The sequence below is a fragment of the Oncorhynchus tshawytscha genome, linkage group LG01 (assembly GCF_018296145.1).
Source record: "Oncorhynchus tshawytscha isolate Ot180627B linkage group LG01, Otsh_v2.0, whole genome shotgun sequence".
NCBI classification, from domain to species: Eukaryota; Metazoa; Chordata; class Actinopteri; order Salmoniformes; family Salmonidae; genus Oncorhynchus; species Oncorhynchus tshawytscha.
Genome location: NC_056429.1, coordinates 73,583,058 through 73,605,608, shown reverse-complemented (window position 1 = coordinate 73,605,608; position 22,551 = coordinate 73,583,058). Strand labels below are relative to the sequence as shown.

The 22,551-nt window shown below is 43.1% G+C and overlaps 1 protein-coding gene across 1 annotated transcript in view; it reads right to left on the bottom strand.

The window, feature by feature from the left end:
• loxl4 (lysyl oxidase-like 4) overlaps window positions 1-21,165 on the bottom strand; it is a 59,125-nt gene extending 37,960 nt beyond the window's left edge. The window contains exons 1-4 of the mRNA XM_024429882.2: window positions 21,034-21,165; window positions 19,468-19,815; window positions 17,660-17,967; window positions 16,943-17,157 (exon numbers count right to left, since the gene is read on the bottom strand). Of these exons, the coding sequence (XP_024285650.2) occupies window positions 16,943-17,157; window positions 17,660-17,967; window positions 19,468-19,795 (851 nt within the window). The 5' untranslated portion in view covers window positions 19,796-19,815; window positions 21,034-21,165. The remainder of the gene's footprint in view (window positions 1-16,942; window positions 17,158-17,659; window positions 17,968-19,467; window positions 19,816-21,033) is intronic.
• Window positions 21,166-22,551: the final 1,386 nt, after the last annotated feature.

The window sequence follows — 22,551 nt, the reverse complement described above, 5'->3', positions numbered from 1 at the left end:
TCTCTTTCGTATCATCTGAGCTTCCCATAGATTGGAAAGCTGCCGCGGTCATCCCCCTCTTCAAAGGGGGAGACACTCTAGACTCAAACTGCCACAGACCTAAATCTATTCTACTCTGCCTTTCTAAGGTCTTTGATAGCCAAGTTAACAAACAGAATACCGACCATTTTGAATCTCACCGTACCTTCTCCGCTACGCAATCTGGTTTCAGAGCTGGTCATGGGTGGACCTCACTCAAAGTCCTAAACGATATCAAAACACCATTGATAAGAGACATTACTGTGCAGCCGTATTCATCGACCTGGCTAAGGCTTTCGACTCTCAATCACAACATTCTTATTGTCAGACTCAACAGCCTTGGTTTCTCAAATGATTGCCTCGCTTGGTTCACCAACTACTTCTCCGATAGAGCTCAGTATGTCAAATCGGAGGACTGTTGTCCAGACCTCTGGCAATCTCTATGGGGGTGCCACAGGGTTAAATTCTTGGGCCGACTCTCTTCTTTGTATACATCAATGATGTCGCTCTCGCTGCTAGTTATTCTTTGATCCACCTCTACACAGACGACACCATTCTGTATACCTCTGGCACTTCGTTGGACACTGTGTTAACTAACCTCCAGATGAGCTTCAATGCCAATGCCGCCTCTCCTTCCAGTTCTCTGCTGCCAATGACTGGAACGAACTGCAAAAATCTCTGAAGCTAGAGACTCTTACCTCCCTCACTAGCTTTAAGCACCAGCTGTCAGAGCAGCTCACAGCTCACAGATCACTGCACCTGTACATAGCTCATCTGTAAATAGCCCATCCAATCTACCTCATCCCCATACTGTATTTATTTATTTATCTTGCTCCTTTGCACCCCAGTATCTCAACTTGCACATTCATCTTCTGCACATCCTACCATTCCAGTGTTTAAATGCTACTGTATATTGTAATTACTTTGCCACCATGGCCTATTTATTGCCTTATCTCTCTTATCCTACCTCATTTGCACATGATGTATATAGATTTTTCTACTGTATTATTGATTGTAGGTTTGTTTATTCTATGTGTAACTCTGTGTCGTTGTATGTGTCTAACTGCTTTGCCTTATCTTGGCCAGGTCGCAGTTGTAAATGACAACTTGTTCTCAACTAGCCTACCTGGTTAAATAAAGGTGAAATAACAAAAATAGCAATTTGCAATTTATTAATTTGTAAAGTTGCAGTGATCATTTAAAATAAGTAATCTAAAGATAAATATTTTTAAAGGTCTGTCCCATTTCAAGGACTGTCAGCTTAAGAGGCAGACACAAGCTTATACTATACTAAATAAAGCATTATTTGAACAACGGTGCAGAAAGTGTGGCTTCACATTTTCAAAATAGTATGTTTTCAACAGGATTTGACCTCATAACCTCACGTCCCTAAAAGTTCCATAGTTCCCTACTCTACCTGCTAAGCTACCGGTCTGGTGAAAAACACTGTACAAAATCCTAACTATATTTGTAACTAAGGTGTCCAGTATTTATTTATTTTTTACATTTTTTCTATTTCACCTTTATTAAACTAGACAAGTCAGTTAAGAAAAAAATATGATTTACAATGACCGCCTACCAAAAGGCAAAAGGCCTCCTGCCGGGACGGGTACTGGGATTAAAAATACAAATAAATTAAGTAAAAATATAGGAAAAAACACACATCATGACAACAGACACAACACAACACTACAGAAAGAGAGACCTAAGACTACAACATAGCATGGCAGCAACACATGACAACACAGCATGGTAGTAACACAACATGACAACAACATGGTAGCAACACAACATGGTAGCAGCACAAAACATGGTACAAACATTATTGGGCACAGACAACAGCACAAATGGCAAGAAGGCAGAGAGAACAATACATCACGCGAAGCAGTCACAACGGTCAGTAAGAGAGCATGATTGAGTCTTTGAATGAAGATATTGAGATATAATTGTCCAGTTTGAGTGTTTGTTACAGCTCGTTCCAGTCGCTAGCTGCAGCGAACTGAAAAGCCGAGCAACCCAGGGATGTGTGTGCTTTGGGGACCTTTAACAGAATGTGACTGGCAGAACAGGTGTTGTATGTGGAGGATGAGGGCTGCAGTAGATATCTCAGATAAGGGGGAGTGTGGCCTAAGAGGGTTTTATAAATAGGCATCAACCAGTGCATGTTGCGATGGGTATATGGAGATAACCAGTTTACAGAAGAGTATAGAGTGCAGTGTTGTGTCCTATAAGGAGCATTGGTACAGCACATGGTAAAGGTAAAGCACATCTAGCCGCTCAAGAGCACCCTTACTTGCCGATCCTTAAATTACGTCTCCATAATCTAGCATGGGTAGGATTGGTCATCTGAATCAGGGTTAGTTTGGCAGCTGGGGTGAAAGAGGAGCAATTACAATAGATGAAGCCAAGTCTCGATTTAACTTAAGTCTGCAGCTTTGATATGTGCAGTAGAGGTTGGTGTTTGAAAGCAGCTTAGAATCAAAGAAAGCACCGGAACCACAGTGAAATCAGTGGAATCTAGCATTTTCTAACACACGTTTTGAAAAAGCACGCAATCAAATGATTCTTTGGATGTCATTGGTGATGTAATCAGATAAAATGTTACACGCATCTGCACACTGCTTCAAAGTTAGCTGCTTAGCGATTTTGACACATGCCTCTGAGCTCCGGTATCAAACGTAACATCACTAGTATTTATCTCCTGTCCCTGCAGTGGTGAAGAATCACTAACCCCCATTTAAAGATTTCACAGATAAGCTAAAGGCAACCTAAGATTCCCTCATTCAGCCAGGCTGGTGCTACCAGACAAAATCATGAATATAGAGGGTATGGAGGAGGCACTGCTCGTAAGCACACCGCCAAGTTACTCCAGAGGCTAACAAGGGGGTAAATCCAAACACGGTGCTTTCGAATAAACTGTGCCGGTTCTTGGCAGATCAGATGGACAAAGTGTACCAGGCTGAGGATGTGGCAGCTCGTTCATTGAATGTGGTCACAATACTGCTGATGTATGATACTGATTTGTTGCAGGAGCTGAATAAGACCATGGAGGCAGGGAAGCCGGTTTCAGAGCTTCTCAACAAAATCCCAGGCTACGGTTGATTTTGTGCTGCATCTGACCTGCTGTACTATCCTGTCTGTGGGGAAAAGTATGAAGGCGACAGTGGTGGCTCAGTGGGGCCCTACTCCCCAAGTATTTACTGTGACAATAGGGCTCACAAGTGGCTCGGGTCAATGGGGGCAAGTTACTGGTTGCCGAAGTCCCCAAACCTAGTCTGGGCTGGGTATCAGAATGGTGGTACCACAAAATTTTGTTCAGGGGTATCGAGAGTGTGGTATCGTACAGGTGTGAGCATAATAAACACAGTTTATTATTCTAACTTTTCTAACTTTATTCATGCTACTTCTTCTGTCTTTATAGGTATTTATGGCGAGCTCTCTCTACAGTACACAAAGCGATTGCACGAATCCCTCTTTCTCTGTAATGATTGCGCAGATGTTAGCCAGCTAACTAGTGTGTATATTATGAACACTTGTATAACACACATTATGAACAGGTCGAATCAGGTTGAGAAAACAGATTTACTGTTCCTAGACTACACCTCTGACTCAGTAATGGTGTGTGTTTAAATGTGTTTAACCTCTCAAGAGCCCCAGTCTGCCTGAATAATCAGTGTGTTCGAGGCCTCCACCCCTCATTTACCAACCCACAGGGAGAGGGAGAGCAAGGCTGAGAGCAAGAGAGAGAGAGGCTAACGATAGGGGGACCTACCCCTGTTGCTAAATGACAACAGTCACCCTGCTGTTTCTGTTTTCCAGCACCGTCACACTCCCTTACTTTCCTGACTGCCTTACTGCTTTGCCACTTTCTCTAGCTCTCTCTTCCCCCCCCCTCTCTCTCTCTTTCACTTCATCCCTCTCTCTTTATCTCTCTCTCTCCTCTTACTCCTAGGAAGCTACAGTATCTCCCTCCCTTACCATACAGTGCCAAAAGAAGGAGTACTGTTTGAACCCTGAATATTAATAACAACCACTTTAACTACCAAAGGCTTTGTCAGGGTAGTGGTTGTTGGGAACCACCGATCTAAGCACAGTTTTCAGTTGCGAAGGTGAAGTTACAGAGTTGCATAGTCTTTGTCCTCCTATCATATCAGGATTAACTTTTTCCATGGAATCAGAGATGACAGCCTATGAGCTCCTCCTTGGCTAGGATGATATCTTACACAACAAATGCAGTATGACATATCCATCAAAACAAAAAGCTATTTAAATTACAACTTGGGCTGAGCACCAGGGTTCATCGCTTCTCCACAACCACATAAAGCACAGCCGCAATACATAGGCCTACATAATTTAAAAGTCTGCCATATAAATTAGAGACGAGCTCACTTAGGATCACTCAGATTGTTTAGATCTGAGACACAGCCAAGACTGATTCGGACACACAAAATGTCACCCTAAGGAAAATGATACCCTCCATCTTAGGGAGAGCTGAGCTGAAGTGCAATTAAACAAAATGGTGGTTGTAGGTCCTCAAATCTCCAGGGTGACAGAGAGAAACAGACGTTGCTGACACAGCGGGCCAAAGTAGGGCCCAAACTATAATTGGATAGCATCAGTGGCTCAGTCCCTGCCCTACACACTCTTCTTCACTCACACATTTACAATGCACGCATGCAAACATACTTACACAGACACACAAATGATGCACACATACATACTGTACATACACAGACACACACACACACACACACACACACACACGCACAAAGGATGCATGTATACACACACACACACACATCAACGGACACACACACAGCTATAATTGGTACGTTTTTTTCTCTGGTGGCAGGCAGGGCAGAAATCCTGAAGAGCCTTACTCCTGCCCAACCTATAATTACAACATCTTCAGAGTCTCATCCAGACCAGGAGAGATGTACAGAAGCCAGGACGGGACAGGAGACAGGAGGGGACAGGAGCCATATGCTCTGGTCTGGTCTGGGCTTTCTAAGAATGGACCAGAGACTGTCTGGTATATATGTCAATCCATGCCAGGTCATGCCAATCCATACTGGGCTCTGCTCAGTTAATTAAGGTGCAGTCTATAACTTTCATTTCAATTTAAATAAGTGCTATTTTTATTTAGCTTCTTAGACAACAGTGTTTGAAGAAAGAAAGTAATGAAAGTTGCAGACTGTACTTTTAAGCCATTTCAGTCAACCAACCATCAGACACTCAATCACACAATCTTAGGATGTGGGCTATTGGGCTATTCATAAAAACTGTTATGTCTTACAATTATCAACCAACCAGGGCTAAAATACTAATAAAATCTATTAGAAAAAAAATGTAATAGAGCAAAACTGGCCTTAATAACTATATAGACTTTAAACATGTATAACTGTAATGAGGTGAAAAACGATCTGGCCGTTCTAGGTCATATCAGAGTAATGCGATGACAGGTCTAAAGCTTTCATCAGCTGGACCAAAAGGCATACAAACACTTGGGTACTGTTCAGTAGGAAGGAAATGAAAGAAAATGCTTTGAAACAGATGGGAGTTTTGCCAATGAGAATGTCCCTTTTTGTTGTCAGTTTCCAGAAGTTTTCTCCCATTTGTGAACCCAACATCAGGTCAACCCTAGGACACAAAGACAGAACTGAATCAAAACAGATAGCCACCAAATGCCATCAAAAATGTAATTTAATTTAGTAAACTCAGAATGCAACAGAGGCCTACTGATGAAAAAACAAACCGGACAATGGCCGTATCCGAATACCCGTACAAGTAGGCATTTTGGGTATGCAAAATAAAATATTTTATAGTAGACTGTGACATTTCGAAAAATGTGCATGCTTTAAATACCAGGTTGTCATACTCACTTTTACTTTTCATGCAGTAGAATCAAATCTGATCTATTATATTGATAAGACAGCCGAGTGAGCACTCTAACAATGGAAATACGTGTCCTCAATGATTGAAGGCAGGTGGGACTATTATAGCCAATGAGAGGGCAGATACACAGGCACAGCTAACTAGTTTTCTAAAAGTTGTCGGAATGCACATGCATCCACTTATATCAGTACTTATATCATTTGTAACGGTTTAAACATTACGAAGCGTATATTTGATCAAATAAGCCTCACGTAATTCGACGCTCTCTCATAGACCTCCATACAAAAACAAGGGCTTATCTCACGCTGATAGATTTTGGGCGGAGTAAATCCTCATGCTTCATCTCTTCCTCTCTGGTAGAATTCACTGCACACTATTGAGGAAGAGAGTCATCTTTTCAGATCCACCTGTGTTTGACAACAACTGTTGTCAGCTGATAATGAGATAGGGGGACACACTGTACCTCAATGAACGAATGGCGGGAAACGACACAATTACGCATTAGATGACGCATTCTCACTATGGGTGAGTCTAGTATGTTCATACTTGTTGCTAACTGCATACATTTTAACTAAAGCATATGTTCTAAATAGTATGTCTATGATACACCGAATGCAGTTTTATTAAGTAATAGGCAAGACAAGGCCATTGGACTAGCATGCACTTGTCAAAACCGGACAAAGAAATGTTCCTGAATATATCGACCTCTCTTAGTTTTTTTCTTCTTTATTCCTTACTTTCTCTTTCTTTTCTTGAAAGCCTTGGTGTTGCTGTTCCTTTGACCTCAGAGGTTATAAAACAAGATGCCAACAGAAGTCAGCTGCCTGTGAAGGCTTCAGGCCAAGTCCTTCAGGCTACACCAATCTTGTCCTCTTCACTCACCACTCCCTCTCCACCTTCTTCCCTCTCCTTGATGCGTAGTCAGACTCAACTTCATTCAAGGAATACTGCGAAAGCTATAACTACCCCATCTATCCTCTTCTCTATCTTTCATCTGCTGTTCTGTTTAGGCAGAAATGAAATGCATTTCACTGTACTTGTGCACGTGACAATCAGTGGTGTGAAGTACTTAAGTAAAAATATACAGAACACAAATATAAACACAACATGTAAAGTGTTGGTCCCATGTTTCATGAGCTGAAATAAAAAAAAACAGAAATGTTCCATACGCACAAAAACCTTATTTCTTTCAAATTTTGTGCACACATTTGTTTACATCACTGTTAGTGAGCATTTCTCCTTTTCCAAGATAATCCATTCACCTGACAGGTGTGGCATATCAAGAAGCTGACTAATTAGCATGATCATTACACAGGTGCACCTTCTGCTGGGGATAATAAAAAGCCACTCTAGAATGTGCAGTTTTGTCACACAACACAATGCCACAGATGTCACAAGTTTCGAGGGAGCATGCAATTGGCATGCTGACAACAAGAATGTCGACCAAAGCAGTTACCAGATAATTGAATGTTCCTTTCTTTAGCATAAGTTGCTGCCAACATCGTTTTAGAGAATGTGGCAGTACGTCCAACCGGCCTCACAACCGCAGACCACGTATATGGCGTTGTGTGGGCGAGCAGTATCTGTGACCAACAAATACAAATCTGTATTCCCAGTCATGTGAAATCTACAGATAAGGTACTATTGAATTTATTTCAATTAACTGATTTCCTCATATGATCTTTAACTCAGTAAAATCAATGAAAATGTTGCATGTTGCATTTATATTTTTCGTTCAGTATACTTTAAAGTACTACTTAAGCAGTTTTTTTTGTATCTGTACTTTTTATCTGACAATTTATATTTTTGACAACTTTTGCTTCAGTACATTAAAAAATAAATAATGTACTTTTTATCCATACATTTTCCCTGACACCTATAAGTATTATTTATATTTTGAATGCTAAGCAGGACAGGAAAATTGTCTAATTCACCTACTTCTCAAGAGAACATCCCTGGTCACCCCTACTGCCTCTGATCTGACAGACTCACTAAACACACATGCTTCGTTTGTAAATTATGTCTGAATGCTGAAGTGTGCCCCTGGCTATCCGTGAATTTAAAAAACAAGAAAATGGTGCCACCTGGTTTGCTTAATATAAGGAATTTGAAGCCAGGAAGGGACAGGAGCCATATGCTCTGGTCTGGTATGGTCTTTCTTTTGATACTTAAGTATATTTTAGCAATTACATTTACTTTGGATACTTAAGTGTATTTAGAACAAAATACTTTTAGACTTTTACTCAAGTAGTATTTTATAGGGTGACTTTCACACTTTCTATTAAGGTGTCTTTAATTTTGATTAAAGTATGACAATTGGGTACTTTTTCCACCACTGGTGACAAACTTTACTGTGGTATCCAGGCCTGATGCAGTGTTGACCTGGCTGACAACACCTACAGTCCCCACACAGCTGACATTCTCAAGACCATTCAGTCATAATTGCCTATAGGGGTGAAGGAAGGAGTGAGTGAGTCATTGAGCAGCATGGAGTATTCGAGAGAAGTAACACACACTGCTTTTCTGGGGTTGTGAGTGGAGCTCTGCAATTCAGAAGCCGGATGGGAGGGAGGGAAAAGGGAGCCAGTCCAGGTGCATGTAGCCAGCACTTAAAAAAGCTCATACCAATCACTGTGCCCCCTCATATTTATCCTGTAATTTTATTTATTATATGTATAAATAACTAGCTACCAAGAACCTCTTTCAGGCTATCAATCAAGTTAGAGTAGCTGGCTTGTCTAACTATATTAGCTGGAAAGCCTGCTGGCAAGGTTAGTAGACTTTAAAAAATCTAGCAACTACTAAATGTACTGAATAAGACTCACATTACCTTCAATCTTGAACCCAGATTTTAGCAGAGATACAGAGAAGCATATTTACTTCCTTTAAAAAAGTTACCGCCAGTCATGAAGTTAAAGACCACACAAGGGGAGTGCTTAGATATGCATAACAATTCCCAAACCATCCATACTTTATGCCCCCTCAGAGTTTTGGGGTGCTTGACACCCCTGGTGTGCTTCCATACTATTGTAGCCTATACTGTGTAAGAGTATTAACGGCACTTCCTAGATTGGGTCGGGATCGGCAACAAAATAATTCCCTCTGTCAGAGCTCTCGCTCTGATCTTGTGGAGGTTTTTTTGTGTCTCCCCTTCTAGTCGGTCACCATCTTGTGGGCCGCAGTTGATCTGGAGTGCACTGTATCCTGGGTGGGCAAGCTTCCATTTCGGTGCGTTGGTGGGGGAGATTTTCTCACAAGGTGTTTTTGGAATGATATGATTTTGTGCACATTCTAATATACTGTATATATATATATATATATATGTCTATGTCTATTTCTATGTCTTTTTATATATATATATATACTGTACACATGGAGGCAGTTTCTGTAAGACTGCTTTGTAATGAAATAAAAGAGAGAATGCAGCTCTCTTACAGACATAGAGGTCCATCCCACATTTTTATACAGACTACAATGGGTCCTAAAATTGTCCCCTGTGATAAAACATATTGCGGACTGTGTCCAAGGGTTTCAAAACAGAGGTTGCCGAATGCATGTAAACAATATCATCAAAATACAGGGAGAAGCGTTGTCTTAACAATCTTTCTCCTATTTTCAATACTGGGGTATGATTTATTTCGACATAAAAAACAATCTTAGCTTCTTAGTCAGATTTTCTATCTGCGATACGAAGAACAACTTGTCATCAATCCAGACACCCAGGTACCTACAGTATATTGAGAAACAAGCTCAATTTGGGCTCCATTTGTAGCGCAAATATGCAGATCCTCAGGGTCAACATTTTGTGACCTAGAGAACAGCATGAGCTTGGTTTTACTTGTATTTAACACATATTTAAGAACTAAGTGATTTCTGAATTGAATCAATGTCATGCTGAAGTTCACGAATGGCCTGCTACACCGAGGTGGCACAGGAATACAAAACTGTGTCATCTGCATAGAGATGAATGTTACAAGTATTAACAGTGTTTCCTATGTCATTAATATACAAGGTGAACAATAATGGACCCAAAATTTAACCCTGAGGAACACCTTTTTGAATCTCAAGAAATTCAGATTTTACCCCATCTATCAAGATGGCCTGAGTTCTGTCGCTAAGATAATTCTGAAACCATAAACAGGCTGTATATCCCAGGCCAGGTTTGGTAACTTCTTCAGCAAAACAGAATTATCAACAGTGTTGAATGACTTTGACAGCTCTTTTTAGCATCCAAGGCATTGACAAGATCATTAACAACTAGCGTGGATGCTGTGGTAGTACTATGCCCAGGCCTAAACCCTGATTGGTTTATATTAAAAATACAATTATCAGATAAAAAGTTGTACATTAACCAATGATTCAAGAATCTTGAAATGTGTCACACCCTGACCATAGTTTGCTTTGTATGTTTCTATGTTTTGGTTGGTCAGGGTGTGATCTGAGTGGGCATTCTATGTTGGTTGTCTTGTTTGTCTATTTCTATGTCTGGCCTGATATGGTTCTCAATCAGAGGCAGGTGTTAGTCATTGTCTCTGATTGGGAACCATATTTAGGTAGCCTGGGTTTCACTGTGTGTTTGTGGGTGATTGTTCCTGTCTCTGTGTTTTGTACCAGATAGGGCTGTTTTGAGTTTTCAAATTTCATTGTTTTGTAGTTTATTCATGTATAGTTTTCCTTTATTAAACAAACATGAATCATCATCACGCCGCATTTTGGTCCGCCTCTCCTTCAACTAAAGAGAACCGTTACAGAATCACCCACCACAACAGGACCAAGCGGCGTGGTAACGGGCAACAGCAACGCAAAGAGGAATGGACATGGGAGTATGGTTTGGACTGCAAGAGTATGGACTATACTTCTTGGGAGGAGATAGACAGGTGGGCAGTCAACCCAGGGAGAATGCCGGAGCCCGCCTGGGATTCGATGGAGCAGTGCGCGGAAGGTTATCGGAGAATGGAGTTGGCGAAGCAAGCAAGGCGGCGCGGACGGAAGCCCGAGAGTCAGCCCCAAAATTGTCTTGGGGGGCTCACAGGGAGTATGGCTATGCCAGGTAGGAGACCTGCGCAAACTCCCTGTGCTTACCGGGGGCTGGAGAGACCGGACAGGCACCGTGTTATGCTGTGAAGCGCACGGTGTCCCCAGTGCGGGTGCATAGCCCGGTGCGGTACATTCCAGCTCCGCGTATCGGCCGGGCTAGAGTGAGCATTGAGCCAAGTGCCATGAAGCCGGTTCTACGCAGCTGGTCTCCAGTGCGTCTCCTTGGGCCGGCTTACACGGCACCAGCCATGCGCACGGTGTTCCCGGTTCACCTGCATAGCCCAGTGCGGGCTATTCCACCTCGCCGCACTGGCAGGGCGACCGGGAGCATTCAACCGGGTAAGGTTGGGCAGGCTCGGTGCTCAAGAGCTCCAGTGCGCCTGCACGGTCCGGTCTATCCAGTACCACCTCCACACCCCAGCCCTCCGGTAGCAGCTCCCCGCACCAGGCTTCCTGTGCGTGTCCTCGGCCCAGTACCACCAGTGCCAGCACCACACATCAGGCCTACAGTGCGCCTCACCTCTCTAGCGCTGCCGGAGTCTCCCGCTTCTCCAGCGCAACCGGAGTCTCCCGCCTGTTCGGCGCTACGAGAGCTACTCAGTCCAGCGCTGCCAGAGCCTTCCTCTCCAGCGTTGCCGGAGCTTCCCGTCTGCCCAGCGCCGCCTGAGCCGCCCGTCTGCCCAGCGCCGCCTGAGCCGCCCGTCTGCCCAGCGCCGCCTGAGCCACCCGTCTGCCCAGCGCCACCTGAGCCGCCCGTCTGCCCAGTGCCGCCTGAGCCGCCCGTCTGCCCAGCGCCGCCTGAGCCACCCGTCTGCCCAGCGCCGCCTGAGCCGCCCGTCTGCCCAGCGCCGCCTGAGCCGCCCGTCTGCCCGGCGCCGCCAGTGCCGCCCGTCTGCCCGGCGCCGCCAGTGCCGCCAGTCTGCCAGGGGCCGCCAGTCTGCCAGGGGCCGCCAGTGCCGCCAGTCAGCCAGGGGCAGCCAGTGCCGCCAGTCAGCCAGGTGCCGCCAGTCAGCCAGGGGCCGCCAGTGCCGCCAGTCAGCCAGGGGCCGCCAGGTGCCGCCAGTCAGCCAGGTGCCGCCAGTCAGCCAGGGGCCGCCAGTGCCGCCAGTCAGCCAGGGGCCGCCAGAGCCCCTCAGCCCAGAGGCGCCAGAGCCCCTCAGCCCAGAGGCGCCAGAGCCCCTCAGCCCAGAGGCGCCAGAGCCCCTCAGCCCAGAGCCCCTGCCCTTCTGTCCAGAGCTTCCGCCCCTCTGTCCAGAGCTGCCCCTCAGTCCAGTGGGGTCATTTAGTAGGGTCACCGTGGCTAGGAGGCCACGGAAGCGGACAAGGTGGGGGACTAAGACTACGGTGAAGTGGGGGCCACGTCCAGCACCAGAGCCGCCACCACGGACAGATGCCCACCCAGACCCTCCCCAATAGGTTCAGGTTTTGCGGCCGGAGTCCGCACCTCAAATCAAATCAAATCAAATCAAATTTTATTTGTCACATACACATGGTTAGCAGATGTTAATGCGAGTGTAGCGAAATGCTTGTGCTTCTAGTTCCGACAATGCAGTAATAACGAACAAGTAATCTAACTAACAATTCCAAAAAACCTACTGTCTTATACACAGTGTAAGGGGATAAAGAATATGTACATAAGGATATATGAATGAGTGATGGTACAGAGCAGCATAGGCAAGATACAGTAGATGATATCGAGTACAGTATATACACATGAGATGAGTATGTAAACCAAGTGGCATAGTTAAAGTGGCTAGTGATACATGTATTACATAAGGATGCAGTCGATGATATAGAGTACAGTATCAACGTATGCATATGAGATGAATAATGTAGGGTAAGTAACATTATATAAGGTAGCATTGTTTAAGGTGGCTAGTGATATATTTACATCATTTCCCATCAATTCCCATGATTAAAGTGGCTGGAGTAGAGTCAGTGTCATTGACAGTGTGTTGGCAGTAGCCACTCAATGTTAGTGGTGGCTGTTTAACAGTCTGATGGCCTTGAGATAGAAGCTGTTTTTCAGTCTCTCGGTCCCAGCTTTGATGCACCTGTACTGACCTCGCCTTCTGGATGACAGCGGGGTGAACAGGCAGTGGCTCGGGGGGTACTGTCACACCCTGACCATAGTTTGCTTTGTATGTTTCTATGTTTTGGTTGGTCAGGGTGTGATCTGAGTGGGCATTCTATGTTGGTTGTCTTGTTTGTCTATTTCTATGTCTGGCCTGATATGGTTCTCAAGCCTGGGTTTCACTGTGTGTTTGTGGGTGATTGTTCCTGTCTCTTTGTTTTGCACCAGATAGGGCTGTTTTGAGTTTTCACATTTCATTGTTTTGTAGTTTATTCATGTATAGTTTTCCTTTTATTAAACAAACATGAATCATCATCACGCCGCATTTTGGTCCGCCTCTCCTTCAACTAAAGAGAACCGTTACAAAATGGGGCGATAGTTGTCAAGATCATTTGTATCCCTTATGAAGTGGCAGCACATAAGTGTATTTCCATGCTTTTGGAATACTTCCTGATAACAATGTTAAATAAAAAATGTGGGCTACTGAGCCAGCAATAAAGGGAGCTGCATGCTTAAACAGAACAGGTTCCAAATTATCAGCCCCTGTGGTTTTTTTGTTGTCTAATGTTAGCAAAGCATCCAGGGGATCTTTATCAGTGAATTTCCGAAAAAACTCCTGACCAGCGTTTTCAGTATCATTCAATAGATTTTTACCATCAACATCCAAACTACTCTTTTCAAGAGCTGGCTTGAGATACATTCTAATGTATAGCCTGCAGAGATAAAATGGTGACTAAATGCATTAATGATACATTTAGTCAGAAATAGGGCCACAATCTAAATGAATGCATTGGGGTAGAGAAAAGGAGACACAACCCTTCAGTGATGTTACAGCTTTCCAAAATGTACCTGGGTTCCCTATACATTTATATAGTGTATTAATATAATCATCAGATTTGGCTTTTTTAACTAGTTTTATACTAGTTTATACTCAGAAGGGTTGGATCTTGGCATCCGTATATCCCTGACACATACAATGAGAGAGTGGTCACGAATATCCAAAGCAAAAACCCCAGTCCCAGCATATTTATCTGGAGTATTTGTAAATATGGGGTAAATCAAAATCGATTTTGTAGGGTCCTTTAAGTTTGGACGAGTAGGCTTTGTATTCAGCTGGGACAAATTTAGATTAGTACAGACATCCTTTACAATCCTGCCTCCTGCATTCCCCATGCAAGATTAAACTCTCCAGCGATCAACACCTCCTGGGTAGTAAAAATGGCAATTAAATCAGTGATTTCGTTTAGTGCACACTTCTTGGCAGAGGGTGGACGATAGATTCCTGTAACTGTTCTTTTTTTGTTTGAACCCAACTGAAGACTTAAAGCCAACAATTAAAAGTGTTTAGGACTAGAGGTAACCTTTAAAAGAGACACAGAAAGAAGAATATTTGGGTGAATAGCAACACCACCACCTTTGCCTTTCTTATCAGCCCTAAACACATTGTAACCATCCATAGCATCCTCAGAGTCCAGGTTTTATCAGTTAACCAAGTTTCAGAAAAAATACAAATATCGGGGTTTGCCTGAGAGGCTCAGATCTTGACATTATCCATTTTAGGTAATAAACTATGAATGTTAAGATGTAAAAATGTCAAACCTTTTCTGCATTTAAAATCACACAGAGTTTCAATACAAAGATCCGATGAAACTTATTAGGACAATAAAACAAAGTAGGAATAGCAATTACATTTCTCCGATTAGCACATTCAGATACAACATGTGGAACTCTCACAGTGACCAAAGAGGAGATGGTAAAAACGGACTTATATGCAATGCTAATATTGTCCTCACATCAATTTAGTTGACCAATAGGCCATTCTTTAAGGTTCATGTCCTTCCCCTCATTAAACAGAAGGTGGCGTAGTCTACTTGGACCTATAGGTTTAGGTTGCCACATGAGTAAGAGGAGCCGTACCAGGTGTAACATGGTGAGTCTTTGCAGTCATTAAACAGCCAGTGTTATATTTATATGAGGATCTCCCTTCATTCTAAAAGCTGGTGTAGTCATTTTATTAGACCATGCCCATTCCCACCCCTTATACAAACACGGGCTAAAGATATAATGATGTAATTGAAACATCTGGCACATAAAACCTGGTTGACAGTCAAACAGACCAATCAAATATTTTACAACATGAAAATTGACCAGTCCGGTCTTGAAACTCCACTCACTTTCACGTAGCATGACAGGAAAATGTCTAGTGAGGAAATTAACTGGCTAAAACAGTAGCTCTCTTTAAACAGTTACAGGATTCTAACACCTGGAGTATAGAACAGATGTTATGGTCAGCTCAGTCACACGCACGTACATACAAGCACACACACGAACACACACTGACACACACAGCTCGCCACAGTAGTTGCAGCCCTTACGGAGAATGAATGTCTCAACTTTGAGTCGCACAGGACAAAACTTTCAGGAAATAATTACAGTAGGATGTCTAAGTAGGTCTGGACAGAGGACTTTCCTTCATAATGGGACAGAAATAGTCATGCTAATGTGTGGTCCTCCCTCGTTTATGAATCAAACCATCCTGAAACCACTGTTTTCCACAGGGTCAGAGGATGTGCAGTTGAGTGACTGAGAAAGGTTAGTGCTATCCAGAATCCTTGGGATGTCCCTAACCTTAACCATAACCTTAACCATAACCATAATCCTTACCTAACCCCAACCTTAACCCTTACTTTAACCATTTTAAATGTAAACTTCAATGGGGTAGGGACATCCCAAGGACCCTAACCCACACACACACATACACATACTAAGTCTCTCTCTTTCTCTCTCTCTCTCACACACACACACACACACACACACACACACACACACACACACACACACACACACACACACACACACACACACACACTGCTCTCTATAATATGCCTGGGCTGGCAGAACATGAGCAGTGTCCTCAGAGGGAACAGCAGGTAAAGGTGAGGAGATGAATGGTTGAGTTAAACTCCCTGTGAGGGAACTGCCAATACCACCAGTCCCTCCACAAAAAAGCCCTGTCTCTCTCCAGTTCCCTATATGCCTCTGTATTGATGGGCCAGTTAAATAACAATCAGTATAGATATTAGAGCTCATCACTGGGATCTATAAGTTTGAGTGGAGCTGTTTGTCTGGGCTGAGAGGGCAGGGAAAGGGAGATGACATCAGAGAGAGAGGAGGGGAAGAGAGAGAGTTGGGAGAGGGAGGGGTGGGAAAGAGAGCAAGAAAGAGGGGGATGAGGTAGAGAGAGAAAGAGCAGAGAGACGGCGAGAGGGAGAGAGGGAGATAGAGAGAGATGAGGTAGAAAGAGGGGGAGAGGGATAGAGAGGGAGAAAGAGGGAGACGAGTTATCTTTATCATCTTCCCTGTCCTTATTCTGGGCAGGGTGCCTTGGAGGAGGGAAAGAAGGGAGAAAGAATGAGAAAAAGAGAAAAGAGAGAGGGGAGGCTGGAGGAGGGAGATAAGGCAGACAATAGCCTTTACACTCCAGTCTGAACACCAGTGACTTAAATGAGTATTCAAATTGATGTCTCTGTTTTTACATTCTCTTCTCTATACGTTTATTCAATTTACGTTTTTGTATCATTTCACAATGGGATTAATGTCAATGCTGTCACAGTCCAGGAGTCAGCGCCAATAGCGCAGTACTTAACAACTGTAAGGCATATTCCATATTAGGAACTCCTGAAGATGTTAGACAAGAAAAGTCCATCACGTATTTAAAAAAAAAATCCTTTATCTGAGAATCTAGGACACTTTGACTAACAACTGAGAAAGTTATGCCTGACAACTGAGGGACTTCTTAATATGAACACCATAGAAATGAGGACATGAGTACACCAGGAAACAAATCGTAGCCCTGTCTGAAATCTACCCTTTCCAACTATTTGCAGGTCTGTGGGCAAAATGGAGGGGTTGACTTACTTGTATGTTCTTTCGTTGTGTAGTTCTGCCTCAGGGAACCCCAGCATTCCACACACCACTTTGCTGCTGTTGAGGTTCCAGCCCAGGTCACACACCTGCCTCCATCTCCCAGCATGCTTCACTTGCACCACACCCTCAGTGATCAGGGCCCGCTTCTTAGTGTGCATCAGGATGGGTCGCAGACGCACCTCCTGAATCCGCACCTTGCTGGAATACTGAGAGAGAAGGGGGAGGGGATTTCTTAAGCCTTCATTGTAGAATAGTTTGATCAAACACATTTTCAAATTCAGTTGACCTACACAATGAATTCATCAACTGTGACAGTAAAGAGATTGATTGACTATTGGCATTGGCAGTATCGGTGGTTGATCAGCAAGTGCCGAAGTTATAGAGTGGCAACATGTAGCCTAGTGGTTAGAGCATTGGGCCAGTAACAGAAAGGTTACTGGATCAAATCCTCGAGCTGACAAAGTCATCTTTCTGTAGTTCTGCCCCTGAACATGGCAGTTAACCCACTGTTCCCCTGTAGGCTGTCATTGTAAAATAAGAATTTGTTCTTAACTGACTTGCCTATTTAAATAAAGGTAAAAAATGTATAATGGAGTTGGTGGTGCCCACTGTAGTTGCTTACCAAGTTGTATGCTGTATTAGTCTACAGTACCTACTTTACTGCTAGAGGTAGCAGGGATAGAGAGTATAAGGTCTAATACTACCTACCGGGTTGTAGAGGTGCTGTCTCAGCCTGGGGCTCTCCGGGAGGTGTCCGTTTCCCTGATGGGCCTGTCGGGGGTTACTGCGGCTGGCCAGAATGCTCTGCCACTGGGGCGAGGGACTGACATCCGGACGCAGGGCAACCGACTGACCATTACGCGAACCTGTGACCTGGTCCAGTCGTCGCTCCGGACTGCAGACCACGCCAAGGTCCTCAGAGTGCTTACAGTCATTGACGCCCCAGCCGTTATGTTTACAGTCTTTCAGAGTCTTCTCTGTGCCGTCACAACGCACATTGTCCATCCAGATAGGACCTGGGGATGGCGGAAACAAGGTTATTATCGGATATGGACATCAATTTGTCATTGATAGAAGTAAGGAGGCAGGGAGGGATAAATGACCGGGTTGGCGGGTGGGTGGGGGTGGGTGGGTGGGTGGGTGGGTGGGTGGGTGGGTGGGTGGGTGGGTGGATGGATGGATTTATGAGTGGGTGGGTGGGTAGATGGATGGATGGATCCGTGGATGGATGAATTTAAATGACTAACTGAATCATCTATCCATTCCCTCATTCACTGATATATATATTTTTTAGAGTAAACACAGTAAATACCACCAATTAATATAATCAAAATAACCCTGCAGTGACTGAGCCGAGTTCGCCACCGTCATAAAGATACAAAGATGACTTATAGGACTTCACTGCACTGCTTATTACAGCCACTGCCTGGCAGCCTGGCGATATACGGCCTGAGAGGAGCATTTGTTTTACAATAATGACAGCCTTGCCCTGCCAGCGACGTGCTACACTTGCCTTGGTTTATGGACATTCTTTATTGCCCCCTTTAAATTCCAATTAAAATGGAAGAGCGAGTGAACCGACAGAGCAGCAGCTAGGCTAGGCTGTCTAGCACCACCATTCTATCATGCAGCCTGGTCTCATAGACTAGATGTAACATAGTAAACCCGGGACACTGAAATTAGTAGGATATGTTACCTGGGTATTGTTACATAAGAATGATGATTACTTATGGCAAAACTGAAAATAGGGTGGTTGGTCGAAGTGGATTGGTTGGCGTATAACACGAATGTCTAGCAACCCAAAGGCTGCGAGTTCAAATCTCATTGTGGACAACTTTAGCATTTTAGCAACTTTTCTACAACATTACTTTTTAGCTACTTTTCAACTACTTGCATGTTAGCTAACCCTAACCCTTTAACCTGGACCCTTTTAGCAAACCCTTTCCCTAACCTTAACCCTTTTAGATAACCCTTCCCCTAACCCTTTATCCTAACTCCTAAACTAAACTTAACACTAATCCCTAACCACTAGCCCAGCTAACATTAGCCAGCTAGCTATAGTTAGCTACGTTTTTGCAAATTCGTTACATATAGTATGTTTTGCAATGTGTAACATATCGTACTAAATAGAGTGTCTTTGATTTATGTACAGAATAATACAAAATGCTATGAGACCAGGTTGCAGCCTGGGATAGGATACTGCTGTTTTGAAATTACTAAATGTGCAGCCAATGCAATATGGTAAATCAGGCCTGGCAGTAAAAGTCAAGTGCCAGGTGTTTAGGAAATGGAGGGTTTGAAGAAAGTTATTTAAGTTAGAAAGCAGATGCACTATTTACAGAAAGATAGGCCTATGCATTGTCATTTGACAGATGGAAATGATTGGAAATCAACAGGTGACTGTGTTTGTTTAATTTACCTTTCAATTGTAAAGAGTATATTATCTGTATTATGTTATAGAAATAAAGATGACATTTGATCGTTGCAAAATGCAACACCTGTTCTGGAACATTTACCATCACCCTCTCCATATTTGGCACTGTGCGCCCATGTCATGCCGGTCTGGAAGCCCAGCTCCCGGCAGACGACATTGGCCAGTTTGATGTCCACTTCATCATCACACACCGTCCCCCACGTGTTGTTGTGCAGCACCTCTACACGACCCTCGTTATGTCCCTGGGCATAGTTTCCCGCCAGGCGCACCTTGCCCATGGGAGCCTGAGCACCTGCGGTCCTGCTGCGTGGTGATGATGACGACGGTCGGCGGGGTTCGGCATGCATTGGGGGGGAGAGGAAGAGGAGGAGCAAAGAACTCAAGCAGGTGAGGAAGATGCGAGGCATCATGTCTGAGTATGGAGAGGCGTCTGGGGGAGGGGGGGAGAAAGAGAGAGAGAGAGAGAGAGAGAGAGAAAGGGTCAGAGTCATCAACATAATTTAGTTTTGAATGTTGGGTTATTGACTGTAAGTAATAACAATTGTATTGCTCGATTGGATTTTATAGTTTTCAATGGTATTGTATTCAGAGGTGATTATTTCCAATTAGATATTTAGCTCCATAATGCTGCACTGATAGTCACTTGAAAAATAAGAGGCCCTATCTGGGCTCAGCCAGCATGGAATTGTTAACGAGAAGAGAGAGAAAGCCATGGCTATCCTCAAATAGGCCAATACTGACATCATCTGGACAGAGTTTAGAGATACAATGAAGAGGACTTGATAGAAACCAGTCTAATGTGGGCAGAATATGAATAAACTATTAAATTTCCAACACTACATTTCCAACATTCTGTTCAACCACAGAACTATAATTTCATTTCACACAAACTTAGAGGTATAATTAGTCTATAAGTATTTCAGTTCTCAAAATCTAACCTCCCATATGTACAAAATATCACCTTGGGGCTACTGAAACCAATTTCACCCCAGACAGACACAGACAATCAGACAGACATGCATGTTATATAAATGTCATACCTAGCATTGCACAACACTATAACCTTACTAAATAGACATTCACTGTGTGCACTGAAACACGAGTATACACTTAGATCAGATTTTACATTGAGATGCACAGAAGACATTATAATAATTTCACTTTCTTACTGTAATTACATGTAAATACCCCAGAAAGTTATTTGAATCAGAAAGCAACCATTGGTGAGAAATTGGTGAGTATGGCATAACAATTCGACATTTTAATGAAACACCTGTAACATCCAACATCAATTATGTCAGTTTCACAGACCCAGATAAATCCTACTCCTGGATTCCATTTTGTTGGGTGGGTATTTGCAGGTATTAATCAATGTGGCTTCATAGTCATAGCCTAAATGATACCTGGACTATGTTAAATCTTCATTTAAAAAGGTTGAGTCACAGACATGGTTGATGTTCATCAAATCACATGTTGAACCATCTGAGATAATCAGCCAAGAGCCAACATGTAAACTTAACAAAAATTACCTAGACTAATATATTTCAATTACAATTCATATTATAAATCAAAACCAAAAGCACTGCAATAAGGTTAATAAAAAGTCATTAAATAAAACCAGCCTAAAATAAGAGTAAAGTGGACTAACCTGTTAGAAAGCTACAGACACAGCAGTCCTAGACGTCCCAGACTGGGAGAGGAGAGTGTAACTGAGTGAATGAGTGTGCCTACTAGATGGGGTCCCTGGTCAATCCCTCTGCTCCTCCCTTCCTCTCATTCCCTTCCTCCATTCATCACTTTCCTTCCCTCCCACATTTCTCTGTCTCTCTCTCCATGTACCTCTCTTTCTCTGTCTCTCTCTTTCTGTGTCTCTCTCACTCATTTGTATATAATTTCACTGTTGCACATAGTCCCACAAATATCTGTACGATTAGATCTGAAATGTAGTCACATGTAACAAAGTCTATTCTCACAACCCACTATATATCCTATACACTCACAGGGAGCCAAATGTCAACAGTTAAAACGGTGAAGTGATGGCACAGTTCAGTTTGTATCCTTCACTCCAAACAGCCTAACCGACCACTCGGAGGCGTCGGCATGGTCCTAAAGCACAACGTTGCCTCATTTTATATCACATTCTAATGATAAAACTGGGGGGGACAAAAATGCAATTTCAGAATGTGAAGGGGACATGTCCCCCCATCTCCAGTGAAAGTTATGCCCCTGTATATATAAATACAGTGACAAGAAAAAGTATGTGAACCCTTTGGAATTACCTGGAATACTACATACATTGGTCAAAAAAATCTAGGTCACAACAATAGACAAACACAGTCTGCTTAAACTAATAACACACAAAAAAGTATACATTTTCATGTCTTTACTGAACACACCGTGTAAACATTCACAGTCCTGGGTGGGAAAAGTATGTGAAACCTTGGATTAAATAACTGGTTGACCCTCCTTTGGCAGCAATAACCTCAACCAAACGTTTTCTGTAGTTGCGGATCAGACCTGCACAACGGTCAGAAGGAATTTTGGACCATTCACCTTTACAAAACTGTTTCAGTTCAGCAATATTCTTGGGATGTCTGGTGAACTGCTCTCGAGGTCATGCCACAGCAACTCAAATCAAATCAAATGTTATTGATCACATACACATGGTTAGCAGATGTTAATGCAAGTGTAGCGAAATGCTTGTGCTTCTAGTTCCGACTATGCAGTAAAATCTAAGAAGTAGTCTAACGAATTCACAACAACTACCTTATACACACAAATACACACACATGTAAAGGGATGAATAAAAATATGTACATATACAGTTGAAGTCGGAAGTTTACATACACCTTAGCCAAATACATTTAAACTCAGTTTTTCACAATTCCTGATATTTAATCGTAATAACAATTCCCTGTTTAGGTCAGTTAGGATCATCACTTTATTTTAAGAATGTAAAATGTCAGAAAAATTGAAGAGAGAATTATTTATTTCAGATTTTATTCCTGTCATCACATTCCCAGTGGGTCAGAAGTTTACATACACTCAATTAGTATTTGGTAGCAATGCCTTTAAATTATTTAATTCAGTCAAACGTTTCGGGTAGCCTTCCACAAGCTTCCCACAATAAGTTGGGTGAATTTTGGGCCATTCCTCCTTACACAGT